A 26473-nucleotide genomic window follows, 5' to 3' on the forward strand; every position below is an offset into this window, starting at 1 on the left:
CAAGTGGAAAAGAAAAAAGGAAAAAACCAAAATAGCATACCTGTTCCATTGATGTTTCATGAAGTTCGTTAAGATTCAACGTATAAATCCCTTCTTCAGCACCAAATATCAAGTACTGATCTGAAATAACAAAAACAACCCACTAAACTGATTTTTTTTTTGAGGTACTGGGATGGAGGCGTGAACCTGGGGCCATGTATTTGGGAAGCTGGTACTTAACCACTGAGCCACATTGGCTCTCTCTTTTTTTTTTTTTTCCATTTATTTGTTTTGTTCTTGTGGTTGTTTTTTAAAAATTTTATTTATTTATCCTGCCCCCCCCCAATTGTTTTTGGGCTTGCTGTCTGCTCTCTGTATCCATTTGCTGTGTGTTCTTCTTCTTTGTCTGCTTGTTTTTTCTTTAGGTGGCACCAAAACTGAACCCAGGACTTTCCATGTGGAAAAGAAGGGCTCAATCACCTGAGCCACCTAGCTCCCTGGTTTTTTGTGTCTCTCATTGTCTTTCTTCATTGTGTCTCTTTTGTTGCATCATCTTGTTGCATCACCTCTCCATGCCTGCCTGCTTTCTCCAGGAGGCACCAGAAACGGAACCCTGGGACCTCCCATGTGGTAGGCAGAAGCCACATTGCTTGAGCCACATCCGCTTCCCTCCTATTTTTAATTTTAATGCAAAGAGGTAAGACTTTCTAGGTCAGGGGTCTTAAGAAGGAGTCCACGGTTTTAGGGGGTCCATGAGCGTGAATTGAAAAAAATCAATTTATTATCTTTATTTCTCTGATCTCCAATGTTGAGTATCATAAAACTATCTGCTGCTACGTTCTGAGAAGGAGTTTGTGGTTTTCATTTGACTTGCAAAGGGGTCTGTGGAACTAAAAAAGGTTAAGAACCCCTGCTCTAGGTTATACACTAATGAATTAAGGTATATATATATATAAGCCTTAAAGTACTGAAGAAGACATTTATGCAAGGGAGGGTCTGAAGAATAGCATCTTAGGCCTCCTCATTCATCAGAGGGTATGGACTGGCAAAGAATCTGTAGCTCCTTTTTCTAAAACTCACTTAAGAAATGATTTTAAAAAATACAGAATATAAGTCATGAAAAACTAGACACAGATTCAAAATACTTTCTGCAGATGGGCTTTTATTATAAGCACTAAGATTTAAAAAAAAAACACAGAAAAAGTCTGATCACGGCTTATTAAAGCATTTAACTATAACTTCCGTACTTGCTAGGACAGTCAATACCTTCTAGAAGGTATAAGAAGCTTGGCCATGGTCCTGTCTGACCTGTATTTTTTTGTTTTAAGTTTTTTGTTTTTGACCTGTTTTTAAGATAGCATAAGAGAACAAGTTAAGAACTTTTCTGGACTAAACTGAAGTTTGCTGATAACACTTTGAATGCTAGGATTAGCATATCAATATTTAGGATTAGTAAGGCAAGTTAACAGAATAAATTTTGTGGTTAGACAAAACTGAGGTCAAGCCATAGCTGAACCATTGATTGGCTGTGAAAAAACAAACCTCTGAGTGGCAGTTCTCCTACCTGTGAAATAAAAGTATCTACCTTGTTGGATTTTTAGAAGATTCAATAAAAAAATGTGTGTGTGGGTCTCTATACGAACCTTTTATAGATAAGTAGGTAGATATTAAGATATAAATATATAGTAAGAGAGGGACTACAATAGTCCTTAGTTCCTAATAACAATTATTCTGATTATCACCCCTTTTGAGTTTAGAGATCGTTCATGGCCCCAGTTTAAGATATAATTAGAAAGATAATTGATAAAAACAGAGTACTACACCTCTTGTATCTGGGTTTATCCATGATGTTGCACAGTGGATTTTCAAGGGACACCCATTAAAAACCTTCGAAAAACATGCACCCATCTGGAAAAACAAAAAATAACAAATATGAAACAGTGAAAAGTCTTAAATATAACACGTGAAATGCAATTGTTTTCTAGTTTAAAGTCTAGCTGTGGGTTTGTCATAGATGTCTGTTATAATGTTAAAGATGTTTCCTTTTATTCCTAGTCTTCTGGATTTTTTTCAATTAGGAAGATATGCTGAATTTTGTCAAATGCCTTTTCTATGTCAATTGAAATGATCATGTGCATTTTTCCCTTTGTTCTATTAATGTGATGTATTACATCAAGTAATTTTCTTATGTTGAACCACCCTTATATTCTTGGGATAAATCCTACTTAATCACGATGTGTCGTTCTTTTAAAGTGCTTTTGTATTCAGTTTGCTGATATTTTGTTGAGTGACTCAACGTAAAAAGACAACTTATCTAATTAAAAAAAAAAGAAAAAGAAACAGACTATAATATAGGACATCTAAACTATAGTTGTAGGTCTGGCTGGAGTAGGGTAGAGTTTTGCGATCTTGGTTAACTATGTTTTACTCATGGCAAAATAAAATGCTTGGGCCAGATGCTCCTTAAGGTTCTTTCCAGTTTTAAAACTATTATTATGATAATTGAAATTCTTTAGAAAAAAAGTGTCATATCTATATTTTGTACTTCCTATTATACCCAAATGCCCTTTTCACATTTCTTCAAAAATAGATGCAAATAAGATGTTAATAAATTTTTGAATGAAGGGGCTTTAAAATGCATAACGTATTATAATTTTATTTTGAAAAGCAAATTCTCAGATGTAATCAATTGACATTTAAATTAGCAATCAGATTATTTTCAACAGTGATTTAGGTTCTTTCAAACAGGCAAAAAAAAAAGTCTAACCAAAAGTAAATATTCAAACAATTATTTGTCATTATATTTAGTTTGAAACTTAACATATTTATTACTTACATGCACTTTAGGTGTTGGGGGAAGACCATTACTAATAGGCTTCTAGAAAAAAAATATGCATGATTATACTTTTCTGCTGTTTTGCATAACAGTACTGTATTTCAAACACTTTTAGTCAAATAAAATATATGAATACACACATTCTCTTCATAAATCAAATCATTATAGATCAGGCTGAAGATCCCTATAACTCCTCCATAGGAGGAGCAAATTCTTAGCATATGCTCTAAAGAAAACCGGTTTGGTGTGTTCCTTCCAAATCTTCCTTCAGGCAATTATATGACCTCATGTACTACTGTATACTTCCAGTCCTTTTTGTGTTCATTTAATACATATACTCATAGAAAATACTACTGTTTTTGTGTTTCAAACAGAGTTATGCATTATTTAGCATAACTAATTGTTGTTTTTGCCACAATATTGGGTCTTAGCATTCCGCCAATATATATAGATTTGGTTCATTCATACTGCAGCATAATATGAAGACAACCTTTTTCATTTGACTATTTCCTAACTATTACTGGGTAAATAATTTTCAATTTTTGTTAAAAATATTTTACTATTAATAAAATTGTTTACTGTTTTTACTATTTACTTGTGGGGAGCCGCCCGGAGCTACGTGCATTTGCGGTCTCCGGCAACATGGAGGTTTTCATAACTACGCCTACTCCACCCCTGTGCTTCCGCCTTCTTCTTCCCCTTTCCCCAGTTTCCCAGGCAAAAAGTGTTGCGCCTGCGCAACAAGATGTTGAAGCCATGACCAGCATTGAAGACTCACAACCTATAGCAAGTGGTGTAACAGCATTTTATTGCCTTATATGGAAGAGCCGCTTCATCAGCCTATCACCCCCGCTAATACCCTCCCCTTAGTATATATTCTGATGCTCTACCCTCAATAAACGGAGACTTGATCAGAATCCTGTCTTGTCTCCGTTTCTCTCGCCTCTTGTCCCCCAATTCCCACTCCCTCTTTCAGGTGCCAGTTCGTTTGACCTGCGGGCCGGGTCATTTACTGTTAAAAACAATGCTGAAATGAACACCCATACATGCCTTTTTGAGCATGAATCCATTTTTTTGACAGTAGTGTAAGAAGTGAGACTACTAGAATGCGGGGTCTCTGTAGCTTTTACATTTTAGTGGATAATAACTGCCAAACTGCCTTTTAGAGTGCTCATGTCAAATCAACCTCAGCTGCAATGTATGAGAGTTTCTGGTTCTTTACAGTCTCACAGACAGTTAATATTATCACAATAATGAGCAAAAAATGTTTTCTCCTGTGTTTCTCATTTGCATGCTTCTGATTGCTACGAAGGTTGATATTCTTTTACCTGATTATTGGTCCTCTGTATTTCCTCTTCTGTGGATTGTTTTTTCCCATTTTCTACTTGGGTTGTCCCCAACCCCAACTTGTTGGAGTTCTTTATATATTCTAGATTTGGACACTTTATCTGTTATAGCTATTGCAAATATTTTCTCCCGGTCTGTAGATTTTATTAGCCTTGTTTAAAATGTGTTTTGAATTTGTTTGACGTATACAGATAATATAAGGAGAGCAAAAGAAGCACATTTCTTTACCCACTTCCTCCTTAGGAAGCCAGAGACTTTTCCAAGTGGCAATATTCTTGGATGGGATAGATTATATTTTGAACATGAATTTTATCAAAGTCTAGATTTCTTTCAAGGTTGGTCTTTTTTTTTTTTTTTTTTTTTTAATTTCTCTCTCTTCCCGCCCCCTCCCGCCAGTTGTCTGCTGCTCTCTGTGTCCACTTGCTGTGTGTTCTTCTGTGACAGCTTCTATCCTTATCAGCAGCACCAGGAACCTGTGTTTCTTCTTGTGGCGTCATCTTGTTGTGTCAGCTTTCCGTGTGTGCGATGCCATTCTTGGGCAGGCTGCACTTGCTTTCACGCTGGGCGGCTCTCTTTACCGGACACACTCCTTGCGTGTGGGGCTCCCCTATGCGGGGGACACCCCTCCGTGGCAGGGCAGTCCTTGCGCACATCAGCACTGCACATGGGCCAGCTCCACACGGGTCAAGGGGGCCGGAGGTTTGAACTGCGGACCTCTCATGTGGTAGGTAGTCGCCCTATCCATTGGGCCAAGTCTACTTCCCTCAAGATTAGTCTTAATAGCAGCATTTTAAGGAATGGAATTATAATTTTTTCAGTCTGATATAAATCAGAATCATTTAAAAGATTCAATAATTGACACAGAAAACTACAATTAACTTACTTCATATGTATTATGCAAATGAAATATCTGATGTAGTACTAATTATTTGAGTAATTATTAGACACTTATGAAATTAAGACTATATATTTTATTTTGTAAATATGCTTTTGAGGTGGTACAACACTATCATATATTATTGCCACTAATTTCTGATAACTTTTGATTCTATTTTGCAAAGAACCAATGTCTTTAATATTTTCATATTGATATTCCCTTATACTATATATTAAATTACTTACATTACATATAGTTATATCATTATCTTAGCAAACTCATTTTTTATTAGAGAGCTCTGAATTTATAACTCTCAGATTTAACTTAGGCATCAGCAGAATTGGCTGTAAATCACTTCATAAAGCTGCACAAACTATAATCATGTTTAAATATACCCTGGATACTGCTTAACCTATGTTATAGCCATGCTCATTTTCCTAATGAAATTAGGTAACAGAAAAAGTAAATTAAAAATGCATGCATAAAAAATGCATACATCTCTGAAAGGTTATTATAATGTGCTGCAGTCATTAGCTTGCATATTTGTACTAACAGATTAGGAGGGCTGCTAAAATCTAAAATGGATGAAAGCAAAAATACACTGTAAGGTTGCAAAGTATTTCATAAAACCCATTCCTGAAGGACACTTTACTTTCGTTAAAAATATCCTACATTTTACACATTACAATGGATAGCTATAGTCAAATAATAACTGGATAACAAAAAAATAGTATATTATATTCTATAGTGAAATCTTAAAAAAAGTTTAAGAGATTATACAAAAAGCTCTAGCAATAGCATTATTGTACAAAACCATAGCTATATCCACATAAACTTATGAAATTATACAGTTTCTATAAAAATAACAAATATTAACATACACAAAACTCCAAAAAATATCCTGTTAAAGTACTGGAGACTTTAATAATTTTTTTTTGCTGTTGTTTTAAATTCTATGATGATAGATGAATATCTTCCAATGGATGGGGATAATTTCTTCACAAATGTTTAAAATTATTAATTTTTTATGATCTCTGAAAATAGTCTTCATATTTAATAACACAACATAGTGCTTTATCTAACATTGTAAAAGTAATAGCTGTTAAGTCTAATTTCACCTTCTATCCATTAGGAAATAATCTTAATTTCCCCTCTTACTATTGTTTTGAGTAAGACCAGCAATATCACTAATTGTGTAAGCTACAGTTAGAAATTTGTCTTGAGAGAAGCTATCTGCCCATGTCATTCTTTCCATAATTTCCTGAGACAGAAAGAGGAATTTAAGAGCTAACTTTCATCAGTGAGAATAGTAATAGTGATTTGCTAAAGAATCACAGGAATATTAAATGTTTACCTCTATGTAGAAGATCAAATTTATAATACATTCTATGACAAGTTGGTCTAAATAGTAATGAATAACAGAGTGCCATTACTGAAGTTTAGCACAGCAAGGTTACCTCCCCCCCACCAAAATTTTTGTAAGTTATAACTCATTATAATTAATATAGTAAAATATCAATATACTGATTATAAAGTATTTAATTGATAAAGTTTAACTAATTAGTGTAAAACTAACTTAATAGTGAAAAAGGAAACAAATACAAGTAGAGATTATGAATATCAATACTTACTGGTATATCTTTCTTTTCTTTTCTTCCAAGGTTTGTGCCCCTATGTTCATTCTGTTGTTGGTATAAGGAGCCATCTCGTTCACCATTTAGCTGGAAGGAACTCACTCCATTTCCTTTAATAAGATTTATTTAAATATACTTAAAAAGGATTAAATTTCATTAAAAATTTTCATTTAGAAAATTATAAAGTAGGAAAGAAAAATATTAACAGAAAATTTCAATTTTCATTTGGGATTATACAATCAGAATATTTAGAACTGAAGTAAGAAGTTTTATATATTTTCCTCTTTATATCTTTTTTTCTGGTATCTAGACAAATTTAAATTTAGATTGTAAATGTATTTGTTTGAGTTAAAAATATAAAAGAGGAAGACTGAATTCACAGCTATTTTCAGGAAAGGGACAATTTATAGTCTGTTAACCAAGAAACATTTTAGTTGCTCTTTTGGATAATACAGAACCAGCTTTGCAGTAATCTAAAAAAGATTTTTAAAAAATGGAAGGAAGGGAGGGAAGGAGAAAGGGAAGAAGGAAGGAAGAGAAAAGGAAAGAAAAAAGAAAAGAAAGGAAAAAGAAGAAAACCACCACAAGTTTTAGTTTTAAGTAGGAGACAAATACCTAGAAAACAGTGACAAGTTTCCCTAAATATGATCAAATGGGGGAAAATAAAGGGGTATAGAATCAAAACAATTTCTTTGTTTGTTCATAGTTTAATTGCTATTGTTTCTATATTGCAGATGAATGGTGAACTGGGCATTAACAGGTGTCTAAAAGAAAAAAGACTAAATATGAAATAAGAAACAAGGGGTAAAACATTGTAGATTTGGTTAGGTAACCCTTTCGTAAAAACACTTCTATCCACAATGCAAAAAGCAGAAAACATCTTTATAGCTATTATCTTTCTTCTTTCTTCCCTCAAAGGACTTAGAAATAATCTCTTAAAAGATTTCCTTCATTTTTCCCCAGATTAGTATGAAAACATGGTAACACACTTCCCTTCATTCACACCCCCCAGCCCCTATCCCCCCAGTTACCTAAGGCAATAACAGGCTTTTGCGGGGGTAATCTGGGAGGTGGAGGTCTAGGTGGAACTTGGGATGGTTTTGCTGGGCTCTCTGACATGGGACACCTCTTGATTGTTCCTTGATTATCATCCTCAGTAGAATGAGTTTCTTGTGGTATGAAGATGGACTTAGGCTGAATTAAACAGAAAAGGAGACCAATGATTAAACAAAAAATTATTTCCTGGAGTACATATTCTATAACAGAGACTTTCAAATTGTTCATCAGAGTTTAAAGGTCATGCAAATATCTGACTTAGGTTTATCTTAACATATTCAACTATTTTAAAAATATATCCTAAAACTGCATCATACGCAGATGTGTTTCTCAGGTTTTGCTGATGTACTAAACAAATGGGGTGGTGGTAGGGGCTATATGTCTTCCGGTTAATTTTTCAAAAGCCTTTCTACTTACACTTGCCCATCAAAACTATTCTGGTATTTCTGATCTCCAGTTTAAATGAATACATTTTAATATTAACACTTAGGCTAATCATTGGGTGTAGGGGAAGGTACCAATTATAATTTTATTGTGTTGAAGAGTACTAACACAGCAATGTGAGGTGTCCAAGAAATTATTCTGCATACAATAGAAAAAGCTGAAGGTTTGGATAATTTATAAGCTATTCTAAATGGATCCTTTATTAGGAAGATTGCTCAGCATACCTTTCTTTTAAAGTGAGATCTCTATACTTCTGTTAATGTAAAACTGAACAAGTATTATTTACTGTTTGAAATCAAGGTTCTTTTCAATAATATAAAATGAAAAGAAAAAAGAAAAAAAAAAAAAAAAAGGAAACACCCTGGATGCAACTTATAAAACTCAACTCTTATTTATAATTCCTAATATCAAATCTTTAAAACGGTTTCATTGCCTATTTTATAATTAAATTTTGTTATGAATATGAACTTATTAAATAAATTTATATTACTATTTCTATATTGACTTATTTTAACTTCACAATAACTCCATCAGTGGGAACTACTTTATTATTTTATAAGATATTATTTTATGATGATTTTGATAAAAAGGTTTTGCTGTTGAAAAAAAATTGAAAACTACTGTCCTATTTTGTATTTTTAAAGCATCTTCTAAAAATTAAACACCTGCCATGATAAATCACTATCCTTTTACCCATTCTCAGGTAATCAGTCCTAGTAAATTGTAGATTTTAAGAAAAAATTCTTAAAAAAAAAGATGAGTTTTCTAAAAAATATGAAATAATGCTAATCCAGTAATCATTTTCAGTGTGCAAATTAGTACTTTTAGAATGAACACTTAATAACCAGTTGAATAATCTGTAAAACAAAATAAAACTAATCACTACCATCTACTTATTTATCAATGTTAGCAACTTTATGATTTCTTTGTGGATCCCAAATGAAAATAAACTATGCAGTAACTATCAATGCAGTGTTAAAATGGCAGAACACACACACATGTGTAAGTGTCTGCATACACACATACACACCATCCCGTGACTCAAAACGAAAATGTCTACCTTTGGTGGCAAAGGAGGTGGAACTTTTGCTTTCATCGTTGAACTAAAAACACAAAAGTTTAGAATCAGAACTCTATTTTACAAATGAATCATTAAACAGATTTATTTTTCAAAGACATAGAAGAAAAACCTACATAAATGAGTACTTTAAGATCTTGAATTTTTTTCCAAAATATTTTGTGAAATGTTCAAGTTATGATGAATTGGGTATTATCCTGTAGTATATTGGGTAGATACACTTTCTTGGTTTTAAGATACTATAATTAAAACTGGAAAATATAATTATTACAATTTCAGTTTTTTCCCAATGAAAAGGTAATTAATATTGGTTTAAGGAAAAACAGGAAGGTGATAGAGAATAAAATCTACTGTATCATAAGCTTCATTTTTCTACTGATAGAATTGAGATATCTTTGATGAAGTGCATCAAAAAATGTATACGTGCTCTATGAAATTACAGGCAGAATTTATTTGACTGAAGCTCAGATTCATTATAACCTGAGAGTTTTAGAACTAGAAAGAACAAAAGGATGATCAAGCACAAACTGCTCAGATTAGTTAAGTCAGAGAATAGTGAGGTGGAAGGAAAACTCTATGTTGCCATTTGCTAGGCAGGTGCTCTCGTCACTCTATCATCTAGCTGCATTTACTTTCTTAAAAACACACACACACACACATCCCAAAGGACTATATATCAATGGCATACATTCATGAAAATATTTCCTTTTAAAAAATAAACACTTATATCCAAAGCATTTGCTTATCTGAAACACATCAGATAAAATTTAACCAATTATAAAACGTTGATGCTTATTAATGAGTTTTTTCCCACTTCCAAAGTTCTTTCGTATCAACTACAATAAAGAAACTATGGTACAACCCATGATACTTTGTTATCAGTAATTTGAAAACCACTGTCAGTATTAAGCAGTCATATATATGAAACCAGGTAAGATGACATTTATTTTTTACTAGAAACAGAAACTAAATAAACATCTAGAACTTACTGTTTAGATTCATCTTCATCCCCTTCATCATCTTCTAAATGGGCTACATGGCCACTAAAGAAACCAGAAGGATAATTACATGATTTTTAAATGAATTGTACCAAAATAGCTCAAGAAGAAATTTTAGAAAGTGCAGACAAGGCTACTGCAAGACAGAATTTCATTGTTACATTTTTTATAGCATAGATTCAAATTAAAAACAAAAAACTTCAGGCCACATGAGAGAGTGGGAGCAAACTGACTTTACTTATCTGTGGTAAAAAAGTAGAAACTATTTTAAGCTTAATTAAAAAATTACCGCTGATGTAATTCTTCTTCAACAGATTTCAAGAGACTCCTTAAAAGAAAAAAGGAAAAAGAAATGTAAATAAATAAGTATATATTTTCATCACTTTAACCTTACCCATAAGTTTTTGTAATGATCAGGTTTTCACTACTTTTTGAAAATTTGCTACAATGGTCATCTCTGTACCTCGAAACATCAAGCTGTATTTAATGAGTTATCTCTATTTTCTGTAGTTTTCATATTTACATATTTATTTTAAATGAAGAGAATAAATCCTAATGCTTACTGAAAAATATTAATTCCACCAGAAGAAAACCCACTAGAAATGTAACAAAAGGACCAACAAAACAGTAATTGCAGGGTCATAGTCAGGAGTTTCCAGGATTCAAATTTTACCCAGGATATTTTACCTGACACCTGAAATTTTATTTTCTTTTTCTTAAAATAAGAAAGGTGAAGCACTTTAAAAAAAAACATCATGCTCTCAGGCAATCCTACAAAATGAAATTCAACAGTTGGATCTCTGCAAAAGCATGCATGCATGTGATGTGAATACATGAATGTAGCAGCACTTTGCTTTCACAGAAGACACTCACTTACCTGAAGTATCTGTTCTCCAGTGGTGCACTGGCAAACATATTTACACTTTTGGGAGACTAAGCCTGTATTAGACCAGGTGCCAGGATCTTATCATTAGGAATAGTGCATAAAAACTGATTTTCAGGAATGAAAGAGAAACTCATGGCATTCCTCTAAAGTTCCCTTACTTCCTTTCACTGCCAAGTTCATGTGGGATACCTCCTATATTATACTCTTCATGCATAAAAACTTAAGTAGCCTTCTTAAAACTAATGGGATAGAGAGGAATATGGTTACTGATAAATTACTGGGGTAAAAGTGAATCCAAGAAAATTTACTTTCCTAAAAAATTTATAAGATAGCACCTTCCAATAATTTTTTTCTAATATATATTGGTGTAGCAGTTTGATATGGTTTAGGAATTCCAAAAATAGATATTGGATCATGTTTATGAACTGGTCTGAACCTGGGTGTGATTAAATTTCAAGCAGGGCTTTCAATGGGTCATGTCAGTAGGGTGTTGAGACCCCGCCCCTTGGGGGGTGGAGATTCAGATAAAAGACATGGCAATGGACAGAGTTAGAGTTTTGATGCTGGAGTATGGAGCTGGAGCCTGGGGAAGTAAACATACAGAGGAACTTGGTCATGAGGAAAAAAAAAAGGCCCCAGGAAGAGAAACAAGGTGTTTGCCTAATAGTCTATAGCTAACCATGGAGAAAGGCAAAGTCTACAAAGCTTCATAGTCTACTGCTGACCTTGTGGAGAAAACAGAGGAGCTGAGCCCGGAAAGAAATGCACCCCAGGAAGAGAGGAACCCAGGAAGCCTGCACCCTGGCAGTCGTCAGCAGCCATCTTGCTCCAGCACATGGCAACAGACTTTGGTGAGGGAAGTAACTTATGCTTTACGGCCTGATAACTGTAAGCTTCTACCCCAAATAAATACCCTTTATAAAAACCAACCGGTTTTTAGTACTTTGCATCAGCACCCCTTTGGCTGACTAATACAAATGGGAAAAACTACCCTAAGAATGACCAAAAATTATGGTACAACTATGCTGAAAGCAATAAATGGAATAGATTTCAGCCATCAAAGATTTTAATTTGACCTGCTTAATAACAATTAAAAGGAATTTTTAAGTTTTAAAAATGACAAAATTATGAATCTGGGGTGGTAACGGACATAGGAAAACCATAAACTAATTGCAAGTCCTATTTTGTAAATATAAAAAGTCTATTATCTTTATACATAAAGCTCTTCTAGAGGTCAGATTTACTAGGCGGCAGGAGCTTCTGTCTACAGGCAGTATAGCAAAATGATTACAGGCTTTGAACAAAAGACCACCTGACTCTGAATCCTGCCTCCATCCATGTAAGCTATATGGCCTTGAATAAGCTGTTTTGAATTCCCTATGCTTTAGTTTCCACATTTGTAAAATGGGGATCACAGAAGTGAAGTTCGAAGATATAATTAGTAAAGGTAAAGTACTTAGAAGAGTAATTTAGAACCCAGTTATGTGCTCAGTTAGTGTTTTCTGTAGTAGTACGATAATTGACTAAACAGTATTTCTTTAAACTGTCAGTTCTAAAAGCGATCTGCAAGGTCAATACTATTTTCATAACACTAAGGCATTTACCTATTTCACTCATTCTCTCATGAGTATACACCGGAGTTTTCCAGAGACAAGAAGTGTGATATCAAAAGAGATTAAAGGCAGAAGCAGATATGAGAATTTAGCTGTCTTCTATTAAGTTAGATATTAAGATTTGCAAAAAATATAAACAATGTCACGTTTCTTACTAAATATTTTGTTTTAGCAAAAATTAACTATTTTTCATATAAAAATACTACTAGTGGGCCTCAACAAAAATTTTTCTGTTTTGCTTATAATTATTTGCTGCCTTTAAGACTCATGAGAGTGATCAAGTGTTGTTAGAAGGAAGGCACCATGAAAGAGGTGGCATTTGAATTGGTTATTAAGAATTAGGAATTTTTAAAAATCCACAGCAAAAATGTTACGTATTATAGCAAGTAAGGGGCATATTTTTGTTATTTTGAAATAAATTAAAAATATTTTGGAAATTTCCCAGTTTAAATTTCCAGTACAATAAATACTGATAATTAGCATATAAACAAAGCTTTTTTGACTCCTCAATAATTTTTAAGACTATAAACGGATCCTGAAATGTAAAAATTTGAGAGGCATGCTTTAAAGTTAAATAGTAATGTCTCTGAACTGTACAGTGAGCTTTGATGTCACTTTGGAAAATGTGAAAAATATTTTTTCTTAAGCGTATCATAACATTTTATGAGGTATTTCTTTCTCTAGTAGGGACTATTAGGATTTGAAAATAATCAGGGAGTCATTTTATTTTCAATTACCATATTTAATTGTGTTCATATAGCATTCCACTTTTAAACAAAGAATATTCCTGAGAGTATTTTAGATTCTCTAAGAATAAGAGAGAAAGTCTGAAGAGAACATGGAAAAGCAGTTAGACCACGGTCGAAATACTCGTATATACTTTTCATTCATTTACTCATATATTTCCTACTATGTGTCAAGATAATTTGTTAAAAGAAGTCACAGAATTCATAAACTCCTAATGAAAAGGAAGCTATATGGTTTTCTTTTTAGGCTTTATAAAAGATAAAATGGAACATGGCCAAATTTGCCGAAAGGTCCGTTTTACAGTAAATACTGTATATCTTGAGAGCACTGGAGAAAATATGATACTGATTTATTTAGTCCTACAAAATAAAAAATGCCACTATTCACTAGACCACCTGGATTCTTTTTTATTAAGAAATTTTTTAAAAGTAAAAAAAAAAAGAAAACAAAACAAAACAATGGCCTCAGATAATGAATTCTAAGTCATTCTATAATAATCAGGAAATTTTGATTAAAAAGTTTAAAGTAGAAGAATGTACAAACAGATTTAATTGATGAAGGGAAGGAACTTATATGGAGAGAAATCTAAAACTGCTACCAATTACTCCAAGCATCTCAGCATAATCAAATTAGTTAAGGCATTCATGCTGCTGTTTACTTAAACTCTTTTAAAATTGCCTAACTGGCCCCCCAAATATTACCTTGATTACATTAAAGAAAAAAAGAGAAAAAAATCCCCCCATTTCTCTAAACTCTAGAGCACTTTCATTCATTTGTATTATTCCATTTGTTCATTCAATTAACAATTATTTACTGAGGAACTACTATAAATAAGCATTTACTAAATCCTAAATAATCATTTTAAATCCTTTAAAGCGATTATTCCATTTAGCCCTTAAAACCCTGAGATAGGCATTATAATCCCCATTTAAAAGAGCAAACTGAGGTTTCTCAAATTCATGTAGACTATTGAAAGAGCCAGTTCTGACTCCAGACTTACCATTATTACTACACTCTACTGTGCCAGGAATCATTAATTTGATTTACTCTTTTTATGATTAGTTGAGTCATTAGTAGATAATTTATCTTTAGAATTTCTGTCCTAAATTTTAAAAAAATCTGAAATAGCTTAGTTTTTTAAAAAAAATGTTGCTGGGTTTTACATAATTACTTTTTAAAAATTCCTAAAATTCAATGATATCAGAATTCAAAAGAAAAGAAGATAGTTTATTTAAGTCAAAATACTTATGCTTTCTGTTAAAAAAAACAACAACAAAGGCCTATGTAACAATTTGAATTTAGACAGTCCTTGCACAGTCTGGAATAGGTAGAAACCCACAAATGGAAATCTGTCTGCCTGTTCACCTCTGGAAAAAGCAGGAAATCCTGTGAGTTTTAAAACATAGCCTAGTCACGAAAATAAAGCAGACAAATCAATACAGAAAGAGAAGTGCTACATCCATGCTCATGTCACATGTATGTATATACCTGTACACAAAACACAGCCAAAGGTCAAACATTTGGCCAACCTACCTTGCCAGTGAATCGTTATATAGAATACAGTTCCTTAAGCAGGGATCCAATTAATCAAAAAATGAAGGTGGGGCAAATTATTAACATTTCACCTAGCCAAAGTAGATATAAACCATGAAAATGTCTAACAATAAAAATTCAGACAATGGAAACTAAGGAATCTCACAAAGCATTTAGTGAAAAGCCATATTTTCCTATAGTTTTGCAAATACATAATCTTAAAATATCAAATATTTAAAATGAACCCAAAAAAAGGTAAAGTGAATAATTCTATCAGATTATTCAGTCTCTTAAAATAAGCTAGTATTTATTTGCTAATAAAGTCCTTAAAGCTAGTGGCCTCATATTTAGACAAGATGTCATGCAAAACACTTTGGAATTTTTATTTGATAATCTACTAGGAGACAAACTTTCCTACCCATTAACTAATTAGGACAAACCAAAAAGGCACTATTTAGATAAAACTTCATTTTCCCACCAAGGAAATTTTATACTTATTTTCCAGTTTAGAAAACATAAATAAGGTTAATAATAAAATCCTCATACGTATCTAACTGAGGTTCAGCTTAAATCGAAACTGGTGCATTTCTCTAGCTTGTTAGTCAAAGCCTTTACTACTTTTTGTTGTGTAAAAAGAGTATATTTTAGTAAAAAAATTAAACATTTAGCTTTATAAAGAGAGGGGGCTATAGAGACTTGAATTTGCATTTTTATTCCTACAACTAAGCTCTTTGTCTTTACTCAGCATTTCCCAAAGGTTTAACTTGAAATGTGGAGACATATGTCTCAACTCTCTAACGTAAACGAAATATTTTGAAAATTTAACTTGCTCTATTAAAATAATATCTACATTGCTGGGAGAATTTGATCTTTGGCAGTTTTGGTGATTTTGACAAGTTAAATAATATTCCCTTTTAAATTAGTTTTTATAGATAATGATAATTTATCCATGAACTCAGGAAGTGTGAGTTCAGGGAAAAAGTATAGTCCTGTCCCCTATATCTTACTAACTTTGGCCTGTGAAAAACTTGTTTCAGCAGTTAGAACTTAAACACAGTTTTTTTTTCTTTTTTACCATTGTGCTCCTACCACCTAGATAGTGCCTGGTATACAGTAGGCAATGAAAAATTGTTCAATTTCTTGCATAAATTAACCTTTAAGACTTTATAGACACATATTTTAACTATTACCCATTTTTTAAAAGACTCTTTCAAAGCTAAAACATTGGGACTTCTAAATAGTGTGGCGGCAATTTCCAGCTATAGTAGCCAACACATGCAAGGCATGCACCAAAGAATGTTTTTTGAGGAAAAAGCAGGTCAACTTTACAAATAAAAGCAATATATTACTGAAATATCTATTTATCTTCAGATGGAGTTTACCTGGTTTTCTCTAACATAAGGCCGGCAAATTAGCTAGATATAAAAAATTTAGGTTGTTCCTCCCGGCTGTGACAATTAACTAAATGATTAAGCAATGCAGTAATGCAAAAAAACTGAAAGCATATTACAAAATATATCTACCAGCTAAAACAATTTACCACCTTGAATATTATAATATTAAAGGCAACTTAATTATTCTTGAATTTATATTTACTTTTAAAAGAACTTTACTTACTTGTTTCCACCTAAAAAGTAACTACCTTGGTGTCCTTGTCCATATTCTAGTTGTAGATCCTAATAGCACAAAATAAAACATTAAGTAAAATAGTAGTATAAAATGTATCAGGATGCTTTTATATATAATTATTTTTAAAAGACAAACACCAGACCCTAAATAAATCTGTATTGCTATATATTTTTAAAAAGGCATGACAGGACTTCAACAATAAAATATTTTAGAAGTCTGTTGTCCTGATTTAAGTATTTTTATTATTTAATTCAGTATTCTTCTGGGAATATGTTCACATAATTACATTCATGCAAGTTTCATTTACGGTTACTGCTATTTTCAGTTTTTAAAATCAGTTTTCTGAAATCACAATCTTTAGAAGGAAAATAGCTCATGTAAGTTATTCTCAAGGTGTAATGGAGCAAAATGATTAAAAAGAGAACAAACAACAAAAATCTTAGTTTAACTTTGTATATGGGACTCAAAATAAATTATGCATGTGTGTATGGATCTGTAGATTTACAAACATGCACACCTTCATGTATTTTTACTGCAGTTTTGTACAGGTAATATTAATTTCTTAAAGAGATAAAATAGGGTGCTATTTTAAAATAAATTATATGTGAACTTGATCAAGATTACAAGTTGTACAGAAGGATTTTTACGAATTTTTAAGATGAGTAGTTAGGAAAAGTTCAAATGAATATTATTAAGGCAGTTGCTCAACTATTTAAACATTTCCACTGAATGCTGCCAGGTTGTTGTAGAGTGTAAAGAATTGAAATTTAAAGAGATAAACAATATATGTGTTTAACTGTAACACCCTCAAGAGCAGGGGTTCTTAACCAGGGGTCCGTGAACTTGAGTTGAAATTCAAGAACATTACCCTTGTGGGGTCATGTTGGTGCGGGTGTGATATATTAAATAATATACAATATAGTGCCGACTTAGTAAGGGGTTTATGGTTTTCTTTCACCTGATTGGCAAAGGGATCTGTAGAATGAAAAAAGTTAAAAACTTCTGCTCTAAAGAGAAAATGTGCTATCTACCAAGTATGGAAAATACTAAGTTGCTGTTAATTCCCTTTTTATGCCACATTTCAAACACTGTTTTAACTATAAAGGGGAATATTTAGCACTTTAAATGAATTTTATTTTCATTAGTATATATTGCACTTTAATATATTTTTTTCTCTTTTTAAAAGGTATTGTCAGATGTAAGAGATCAGGACTTAATGCAGAAATCACCCGTTAGAGAAGTCTTTTAAGACAGTTCCAGGCAGATAGTTGCAACCTCTGCCAAGTCTCCACAACATATAAATACACAGGTCTCCTCTAGCACTGGAACGTGGAAAGCAGGTTCTCAACCACTGAACTACACCAGCTCTGCTATACTGCATTTTAATTAATCTATTTGCAAGTCTGTAAAAATAGTGGCCATGCTGTGAGCTCCTCTAAGAAAGGGACATTTTCAAATCCATCTGACTTCCCTGCAGTCCATAAGACTTGGCACACACAAAATAAGCCCTAAATAAATGTCTGTTCAATGCTACTTATTTATTTTCCTATCAAAAGATAACACATTAGCCTTATTAAGATGCATGAATATAATACTAAATCACAAAAAATACTTGGCCTAGGAATAAAAGGATTCTAAGCAATATATAAGTTTATTTATTTAATTGCTCTAAGACATGTCAAAAAATGCACAACTATGTGATAAAACCACTGTTTGCATACTTTGCATGAGTTAGATCGTCTATTAATATGTACCAATAAAACTGATTTCTTTCGGACTTTGGCCCAGTGGTTAGGGCGTCCGTCTACCATATGGGAGGTCCGCGGTTCAAACCCCGGGCCTCCTTGACCCGTGTGGAGCTGGCCATGCGCAGCGCTAATGCGCGCAAGGAGTGCCGTGCCACGCAAGGGTGTCCCCCGCGTGGGGGAGCCCCATGTGCAAGGAGTGCGCCCGTGAGGAAAGCCGCCCAGCGTGAAAAGAAAGTGCAGCCTGCCCAGGAATGGCGCCGCCCACACTTCCCGTGCCGCTGACGACAACAGAAGCGGACAAAGAAACAAGACGCAGCAAACAGACACCAAGAACAGACAACCAGGGGAGGGGGGGAAATTAAATAAATAAATAAATCTTTAAAAAACAAAACAAAACAAAACTGATTTCTTAAAAAAAATAACTGATGAAAACAAAAATAAAACTATTCATTTAGACAAGGCTCAGATTTTGTCTTCTTCAATATCAGTATTCTTTCATGCATAATAATAGAAAAAATAATACATCACAAAAAAGATTATTTGATATCACACTGGCATACATGAAATGCTAATGAAGGATACCTGTTCTACTTAATTTATAATCATCTATCTTAATAGGATAAAATCACTGTTATCACAAGATGGCCACACAACTATTATTATACTGCACACTTTAAATGGTCATGACTTTTATAAAGGAACCTTTAAACTTTGGTATTCAGAAAAGAGAAGTACTAATCCTTATGGATACACAACTAAATCTGTTTGTTTCCTTCAGCTACAGATGATTGGACCCTCTACTAAATCAGTGACTTCTTTAGCTAATATAATCTTAAACCCTTAATCCAAATGATGGCTTTCAAAGGCACCCAATTGTGCAACATGGCCATGGCTTCTATTAAATAAACACAGATGTGTCATAAGAACAGCCAGTTCATCTGATCATTGACAATTAGCAGGTGGATAAAAATGATTCAAAAAGAAAATCTACTTGAGATCAGTGGTGTATTTTAGGAAGGTAAGAGATGTAGCTAAAATAACTAGTTTTTAAAAGAAAATTGAGCACAGGCTTATTTAAAGAATAACATCTGGGTTGGGGAGAAGTTGTAGATACATCAAAGTCTGGTGAGAAAACAGGGTATGTGCCCAGTCTTACCAGGAATGCTAAAATTGAAAGGGGTTCATTCTTTATCAAAAGTTTCTTCTCCCTAAATCAAATTATGTTTGAGCAACCATGGAACAAAACAATGTGCTAATAAGCACATCATAATTTACATTTAAGAAATTACACTAAATCCTTCTAAAAAGTATCTAATTTCATTTAACGCAACAATTTACAAACCCTATTACATGGCAAAAATTCAGAAAATAAATCAGTCAAGGAAATGCAAATAAAGAGGAAGAAAAATGAAACCAGGACAAGTTAATAGTTATCACTTATGTATCTTTAGGACAGTCTAAGAAAGACTGATGTAAAATATTTTGAAAAAAGATTTGGAAGCTATTCTACGTTAGAAAAATACTATCAAAATTGTGCTCAGAAATGGCAGTCTAAATAACCCTGGATGGTGGTATCATATTCATGTGGCTGTCCCTTATAAGCTAAATAAGAATACATTTGAGTGTGCCAACATAGGCTAAATAAATAAACAAATAATAAAGGAGAAGGAAAAAAGGCAACCAGAAGCATTAATCAGGCATCAACTTATTAATGACAACATTTAATTACACAGTAAAGTCAAAGAAGTGACAACGTGGACTGAAAACATGCAATGGCCTGACAGATCAATCTAAAGGCTCAAACAAAAGATCAAGATGGTTATCCAAGCCCAAAATAACTTTCTGGGGGGAAAAAAGCTTTTGGGTTAGAGTCCCAACATCAAGTGGTTCATACTAATAGGTGGGGGAGTATTTCTAAACCTAGAATGGAGTCTTTAAGAAATCATGGTGTGAGAAACAAGTGAAAAAGAACATAGCATATAAAGTGGAATAATTAAAAGGAAAATGCATGATTTAAAATCCCCTTGGGAAATCACAAAGTCTACACTTCAAGAGAAAAACAGCAGAAGTCAAGAAAATAGATACTGGTGGATACAAATACACAAAAGAAAAAATTATTTTAACAAGAAAAAGAACAGCAAGAAAAGGAGATTTTTTTTCTCAACAGAAAACAAAATTATGGGATGAATAAGGTTATTAGTAAGTTGAGATACTGGTTAATGTAGTAGATGATTTACAGAAGTAAGGCGGGAATAAATTCAGGATAATTCAAAGAAGATTTTGTATTTAAAACATCAGTGAAGCAAGTGGGGTTAGAACATTAGCTGATCAAGTGGTAATTTGCCTAAATAAAAGCAAAAGACTTAAGGTACTTGAAACTGAATAATGTGCCACACTAATCAAAGAAGTTGCTGATGTGGGAAAAATGGGGGTATGGGGAGTGGGGTATATGGAAACCTCCTATATTTTTAATGCAACATTTTGGGTGATCTATGTGTATTTTAAAAATAAATAAAATATATATTATTATATAAAAAAAGAAACTGAATAACGTGGCTTTTGTATTGCAAGCTTGAATATTAATTTCAGCAGGCTAGCTTGAAATTCTGTAAAATGTCCTTTCATCAATTAATTCTGAAATGAGTTTTCCCTTGAAATTACTGTCTTCATTAGGTAAGAAAAGTGACCTAAAACATAAATTTTATAAGTAATAGTTTAGCAGATTTAAATAAAACATTTACTAGCATTTACTGTTTCTTTTCCAGAATAAATTTAAGTGATTTTATTCAATTTTTTGAGGTACCAGGCCAGAGATTGAACCCAGGAAACTGGCATTCAACCAGTGAGCTACATCGGCTTCCTGTATTGGGTTTTTTGTTTGTTGTTTTTAGGAGGTACTGGGGATAGAATCTGGGTCCTTGTATGGAAGAAGTAGCCACTCAGCCACTTGAGCCACATCTGCTCCCATGACTTTATTCAATTTTGACATTCAGGGGTAACCTACATCAGGTTTATCTTTTTTTTTTCCTTTTCATTCTTTTTTTATTTTATTTTATTTTTCGGGTTTATCTTTTTGACAATTATTTTTGTTTTTAATTATAACTAAAATTTTTATTCTAATTTTTCAGGTATATAATAAGCTTCTTCAGAGAAATGTCTGTTTTACGTACCTCCATTATTATTATAGTTTTTTATATATAATTAACTTTCAATATAGTTGTCATTGGTATAATGGGCCAAAATATCCAGTAAAACAAGGCAAAATACAACAAAAAAAAAACCCCAATATACAACAAAACCAAATAGTTGTCATTGGTAAAATGGGCCAAAACACCCAGTAAAACGAGGCAAAAAAAACAAGAAAACCCCAGTATATAACAAAACTAAAGACAGCATCAGCTCAGAAAGATGTGTGATAAAATCTTTTAATCTAAAGAGAGTATTTCTCAGAATATATAAGTCAGTTTTGATGGTTACTGGTGAAACTTACTATTTAATGATCACATTCTGGTAAGTTTGTGTGACATCAAATTTACTCTTTCAAAATTTAAAGACCTTTCTTATTGACAGCTAATCCTACAAATCAAGCTCTGTTCTTCTGGCTTCGTATATTGTGAATGCCTATACTTTTAATGATTAAAATAAAAATGACTCAATTGTAGTAACAAATATTTAGCACTTGACCACCTATCACTTATGACCTGAAATTCTAAAGCAGCAGGGTTTTAACGGCGTAAATATCTGCATTCCAAAAGACTTAGGGCTGTCAAGTGCCAAATACCTACTAAAATGAAAGCTAAATATTTTGGGTTCATCAATTTTCTAGTGGCCAGCAACAAGCATTTGTAAGAGTTGAAATCTTGTTCATAGTGTCAAAATTTTAAGACTGATAAAACTGGGGGAATGAAACTACTATTGAAACATGCATGTTGATTAAAAAAAGAAAGAGAGAGGGAACCCAGAGAAAAAAAAAACAGTGATGATGTTGGGTAGAGGTGACAAATACAGTGGTTTAGGTGTGAACTCTGTGAGCCAGGATGCTTGGGTCAAATTCCAGTTCTGCTGCTCTTTTGCTCCTCTTTCCTGCTACAAGCTAACTGACCTTAGACCAATTTCAGTTTCTTTGGAGCTTAATTCCCCATAATTGTAAAATCAGTTAACATATGTAAAGTGCTTAGAATAATACCTTGTATATAAAAAACTCTGTGTTATTGTCATTAGAAGTGAGTTTTTTAAGGTTTATTTTATAAATGGTAGATTTTGACAAAGACTTCATTTATCCCTCTTTTGCTAGAGCTATCTACAAATTAATTATTCTTCCTACAACTCCACTGTGTCACAAGACACCTCTGTATTCAAAGTCTTGCTCTGTTATATGCCAGTCCTCATGTCAACTGCTCCCCTGACTCATAATAAACTCCTGATCATGGGGGTAGAAAAAAGCAGTTTTAGGAAAACTGCCATGATAACTTGCTGAAGTTACTAGGCTAGTTCCAGAAGGCTACAGAAAAGAATATTTAACTCCAAAGTAGTATGCTTCTGGGTTTTGTTGTTGTTGTTGACTTTCTGGCATGCAGACTATTAATAAGAAATAACCGAGTCCATTTAACTTTTGAATCTGTGATCTTTTATTTCTACAACTTATTTCACTAATTGTCCTTCTAGCCTACATATATCTAATTCTGAAGAAAATTTCATTCCAGAAATCAATGACTGTGCTTTCCTCAGATATCCCATCTTGTTCCAATAAAGGAACAATAAGGATTGTTCTTAATCCTCATACTTTCTGGCCTCTCTAGGCCAGATGATGTATCTTTCCTTTGTGACATGCATCTACTGATTCTCCTCTGACCTTTTCAACTGTTCCTTTCTTTTTTTGGATGTACCAGGGGTTGAACCCAGGACCTTGCACATGGGAAGCAGGTGCCCAACCACTGAGCTACAAATGCTCCCAAATTAGAGTTGCCTTTTTTCGTGTTTGTTTTGTTTTTAGGAGGTACCGGGGATTGAACCTGGGACCTCATGTGTGGGAAGCCGGCACTCAACCATTGAGCCCCTCTCTCAATTGTTTCTTCCTCACCTCCAATGTTATATCACAGCACCAATGTGGTAATCAATTTTCTGTCCTCTTTTTTTCTTCACACCTAACTACAGGGAACACATGCACTTTCATGGCTTCATTTACCATTTCCTCTTAAATCTATCTTCTAAGCTAATTCCATAATTTTGACTACCTGACATTTCTCATAACTTGTCTGTGCCAATGTCTGTTCCCCCATTAATTCCCATGAAATGCAGGAGGTGTATCGCCACTGTCTTCCTGAAGAATATACAATTGTTTCTACCCAATACTGAAATCAGTCTTGGTCCCTTTCAGAAGCCAGAGAAGCCACATTAGCTCACATGCTCTTCCTGTCTGTTCTCTATAGTATCCATTACATTAGCTTCTTCTCAGGAACAGTGGACACCTGACAGTATCTATTACATTAGCATCTTCTCAGGAACAGTGGACGCCTGACACAATTTTAGCAATCCACTGTATATTCTGTTGCTTGACTAAGAGTTTACATGTGTATTTTTTGTTCAACAACACTGCAACTTCCATAAAGAAAGAAATATCTTAAGTCTCTTTTATAGCCTACAAATGTTAGGCAGATTGAACTATTTATACAAAAAATCGTTTAAGGCAACCAGAATTGAAAGAGATATGTTACAACAGCAGGGAAGAAATGAGAAGGGAAGTTACACTTAAAAGACAGAAACAAAGGGCTCTGAAACTTGGGGCTCTGGCCAAAAAAAAAAAAAGGGGGGGGGGGGTAGAAAGTACTATTTACTTAATATTTACAGAGTTAATTTTCCATTTTTCCTTATCTAATGTTATGAGAATCTTAGTATACATAATTCCATGGATGCTTTATGGTCCAATTTTGGCCTGAGAAAACTGGATATGACACAATGCTGTAAAATTATCATTTCTTCTGAGATTGATTTTACTGTTAACCCAAGGATAAATTATTTTTACTTATGTATTTATTTTTTTAGGAGATATCAGGGATTGAACATGGGACTTCATACATAGGAAGCAGGCACTCAATCACTGAGCTACACCCACTCCCCCAAGGGTAAATTAGTTTAAAAAATCAGTTTCCAGTTCATTAAAATAAGGTATATTATTAAAAATGGACATTTTAATAAGGAAATGTAATTTTAAAAAACCTCATGTTTAAGAAAATGAAATATTAATATTTCTCATAAAAAGGAAAACATTTTTATCACTACAACATTTTAACATATTTGTGAATATTTTTCAAGTTGTTATGGAAAAAATTACTACAATCCTTAATAAATGGAAGCTTGCTAAATGATAGCAACTTCTAAAACAATGCTTAAAACAACTCATTAAAACTGGGTTTGGTCTTAAAAAACAAAACAAAACAAAACAAAACAAAAAAAACAAGACTAAAACAATGCTGACAAAGAATATCAGAAGATGAGAAATACCAGATTAGATCTTGCAGTGTAGTATATTTCTTCTGAATTGTCCAAAAAACCATCACTGTCGGGCTGTTCAGCAGACAGAGATCAAGAAACCCAGGTTATTTACACTTAGACTAAAAGCCACAAATTCACAAAGGGAAACTTTCACAAGCGGAGTAAGTCCTGCTAACATAATTTTATTAAGGCAATTGCAAAGTGTCATGTTAATCAGCTTCTAAAAAAGCAACATTGTAACAACTTTGCTCTATAATACAGTAACTAAATTAGTACAGATTTCCATACAAGCAATGCCAACTTGAGATCAAACTGCCTTAACAAAACACAATTAGCATTATAAACATCGTGCTTACTTTTTCTTCTGACCTTCCACCCTTCTACATAAATGCCAGTCTTTGGTAGTATATAATATGATCATTTTCAGAATTTTTTTTTGTCATTCCTTTCCTCCAGGTTGGTAGTCTAAAGTAGAATAACTATGAGATACAAGCTAAAGACTCCTTTTGACTGCCTTAATTTTAAATTAGTGGAATGGGTTAAAATAAACATTAAATTTAGTAAGAAAGTTCCCACTTCAACCCTTAGCATTTATTAATAGTTCTTCTTATTAAATAGAAAAGCAAAATGAAACACATATATCTAGAGTTCTAACAAAGTAATTTTATTAGGATTAATTTTGTTTGTTTGTTTTTGTTTAAGTCTCATTTCTTACTCTTCCATAGAATAGTAACATCTAAAATATTTGGAAAGCACTTTGCTTCTGAAACTTTATCTAATATATTATCATATATCTTGAGAGGAGTATATGAAACAACAACAAAAGAATCATGAAAAGTGAATATTCACAGTCAGCAAACTTTAAATGAACAATAAATTTGATCTAGTATATATGCTTAATCTCTCCTTAGTTTTAGCACTCTAAACAGATTTTAACCCTCTCTAAGCTTGGAAAACTGGCTTATACTATACAAAAGACTGCCCATACATTTAGTGAGAAGATGTGCTAGTATTGGTACATGATGCTAGTTGAAAACTTTGGTATTTATCCTAATAAATAAATACACACAAGAAGCCCCACAAAAATGAAAAACAAAACAAACAAGCAAAAAAAATCAAAGGACCAGCATGAAAAAATTTAACCAGAGAATGGTAAAACCATTAATTTTCCCCTAAAATAATTTTGCCAATATTCAATCTTAGCAACACAGATTTATTTAGCCTCAATTTTAGAATTATTTACTCTTTTGCTCCCCCAAATGCTTTTTGAAAATACTAATAACTAGCTTTTTTAGTCAAGACCCATATATCACAAAAACAATTAAAACATTTATTTTCAATGTTAAGTTCTAAGACTACACAACTTACAAGTTCATGATGGGGCTCTGTTTCCTTCCTTAAGGGTGGATCAAATTTTACTTGGCCAACTACAAAAAGAAAAAAGTAGTCAGGATATGTTTCTATATTCTTAATGATGGTAATAATTTAAAATGTTACTCCATGGCAAAGCAAATTTAATTTTACCATCAACCATACACTTGATCACAATCCAAAGACTTTTAAAAAGCTCCAGAAT

General features: G+C 33.0%; 1 protein-coding gene across 5 annotated transcripts in view; it reads right to left on the reverse strand.

Moving 5' to 3' along the window:
* MAP4K3 (mitogen-activated protein kinase kinase kinase kinase 3) overlaps nt 1-26473 on the reverse strand; it is a 251566-nt gene that overhangs the window by 57505 nt on the left and 167588 nt on the right. For 3 of the 5 annotated variants that reach the window (XM_058278440.2, XM_071208784.1, XM_058278441.2), the window contains 11 exons: nt 26266-26324; nt 24907-24969; nt 16646-16704; nt 10539-10577; nt 10241-10294; nt 9234-9276; nt 7705-7867; nt 6671-6783; nt 2816-2857; nt 1803-1887; nt 41-120 (listed from right to left, as the gene is read on the reverse strand). In XM_058278440.2, coding sequence (XP_058134423.1) covers nt 41-120; nt 1803-1887; nt 2816-2857; nt 6671-6783; nt 7705-7867; nt 9234-9276; nt 10241-10294; nt 10539-10577; nt 16646-16704; nt 24907-24969; nt 26266-26324 — 800 coding nt within the window. The remainder of the gene's footprint in view (nt 1-40; nt 121-1802; nt 1888-2815; nt 2858-6670; nt 6784-7704; nt 7868-9233; nt 9277-10240; nt 10295-10538; nt 10578-16645; nt 16705-24906; nt 24970-26265; nt 26325-26473) is intronic. The other 2 variants (XM_058278442.2, XM_058278443.2) reach the window with 1 other exon arrangement.

The sequence above is a fragment of the Dasypus novemcinctus genome, chromosome 17 (genome assembly GCF_030445035.2).
Source record: "Dasypus novemcinctus isolate mDasNov1 chromosome 17, mDasNov1.1.hap2, whole genome shotgun sequence".
Taxonomy (NCBI): domain Eukaryota; kingdom Metazoa; phylum Chordata; class Mammalia; order Cingulata; family Dasypodidae; genus Dasypus; species Dasypus novemcinctus.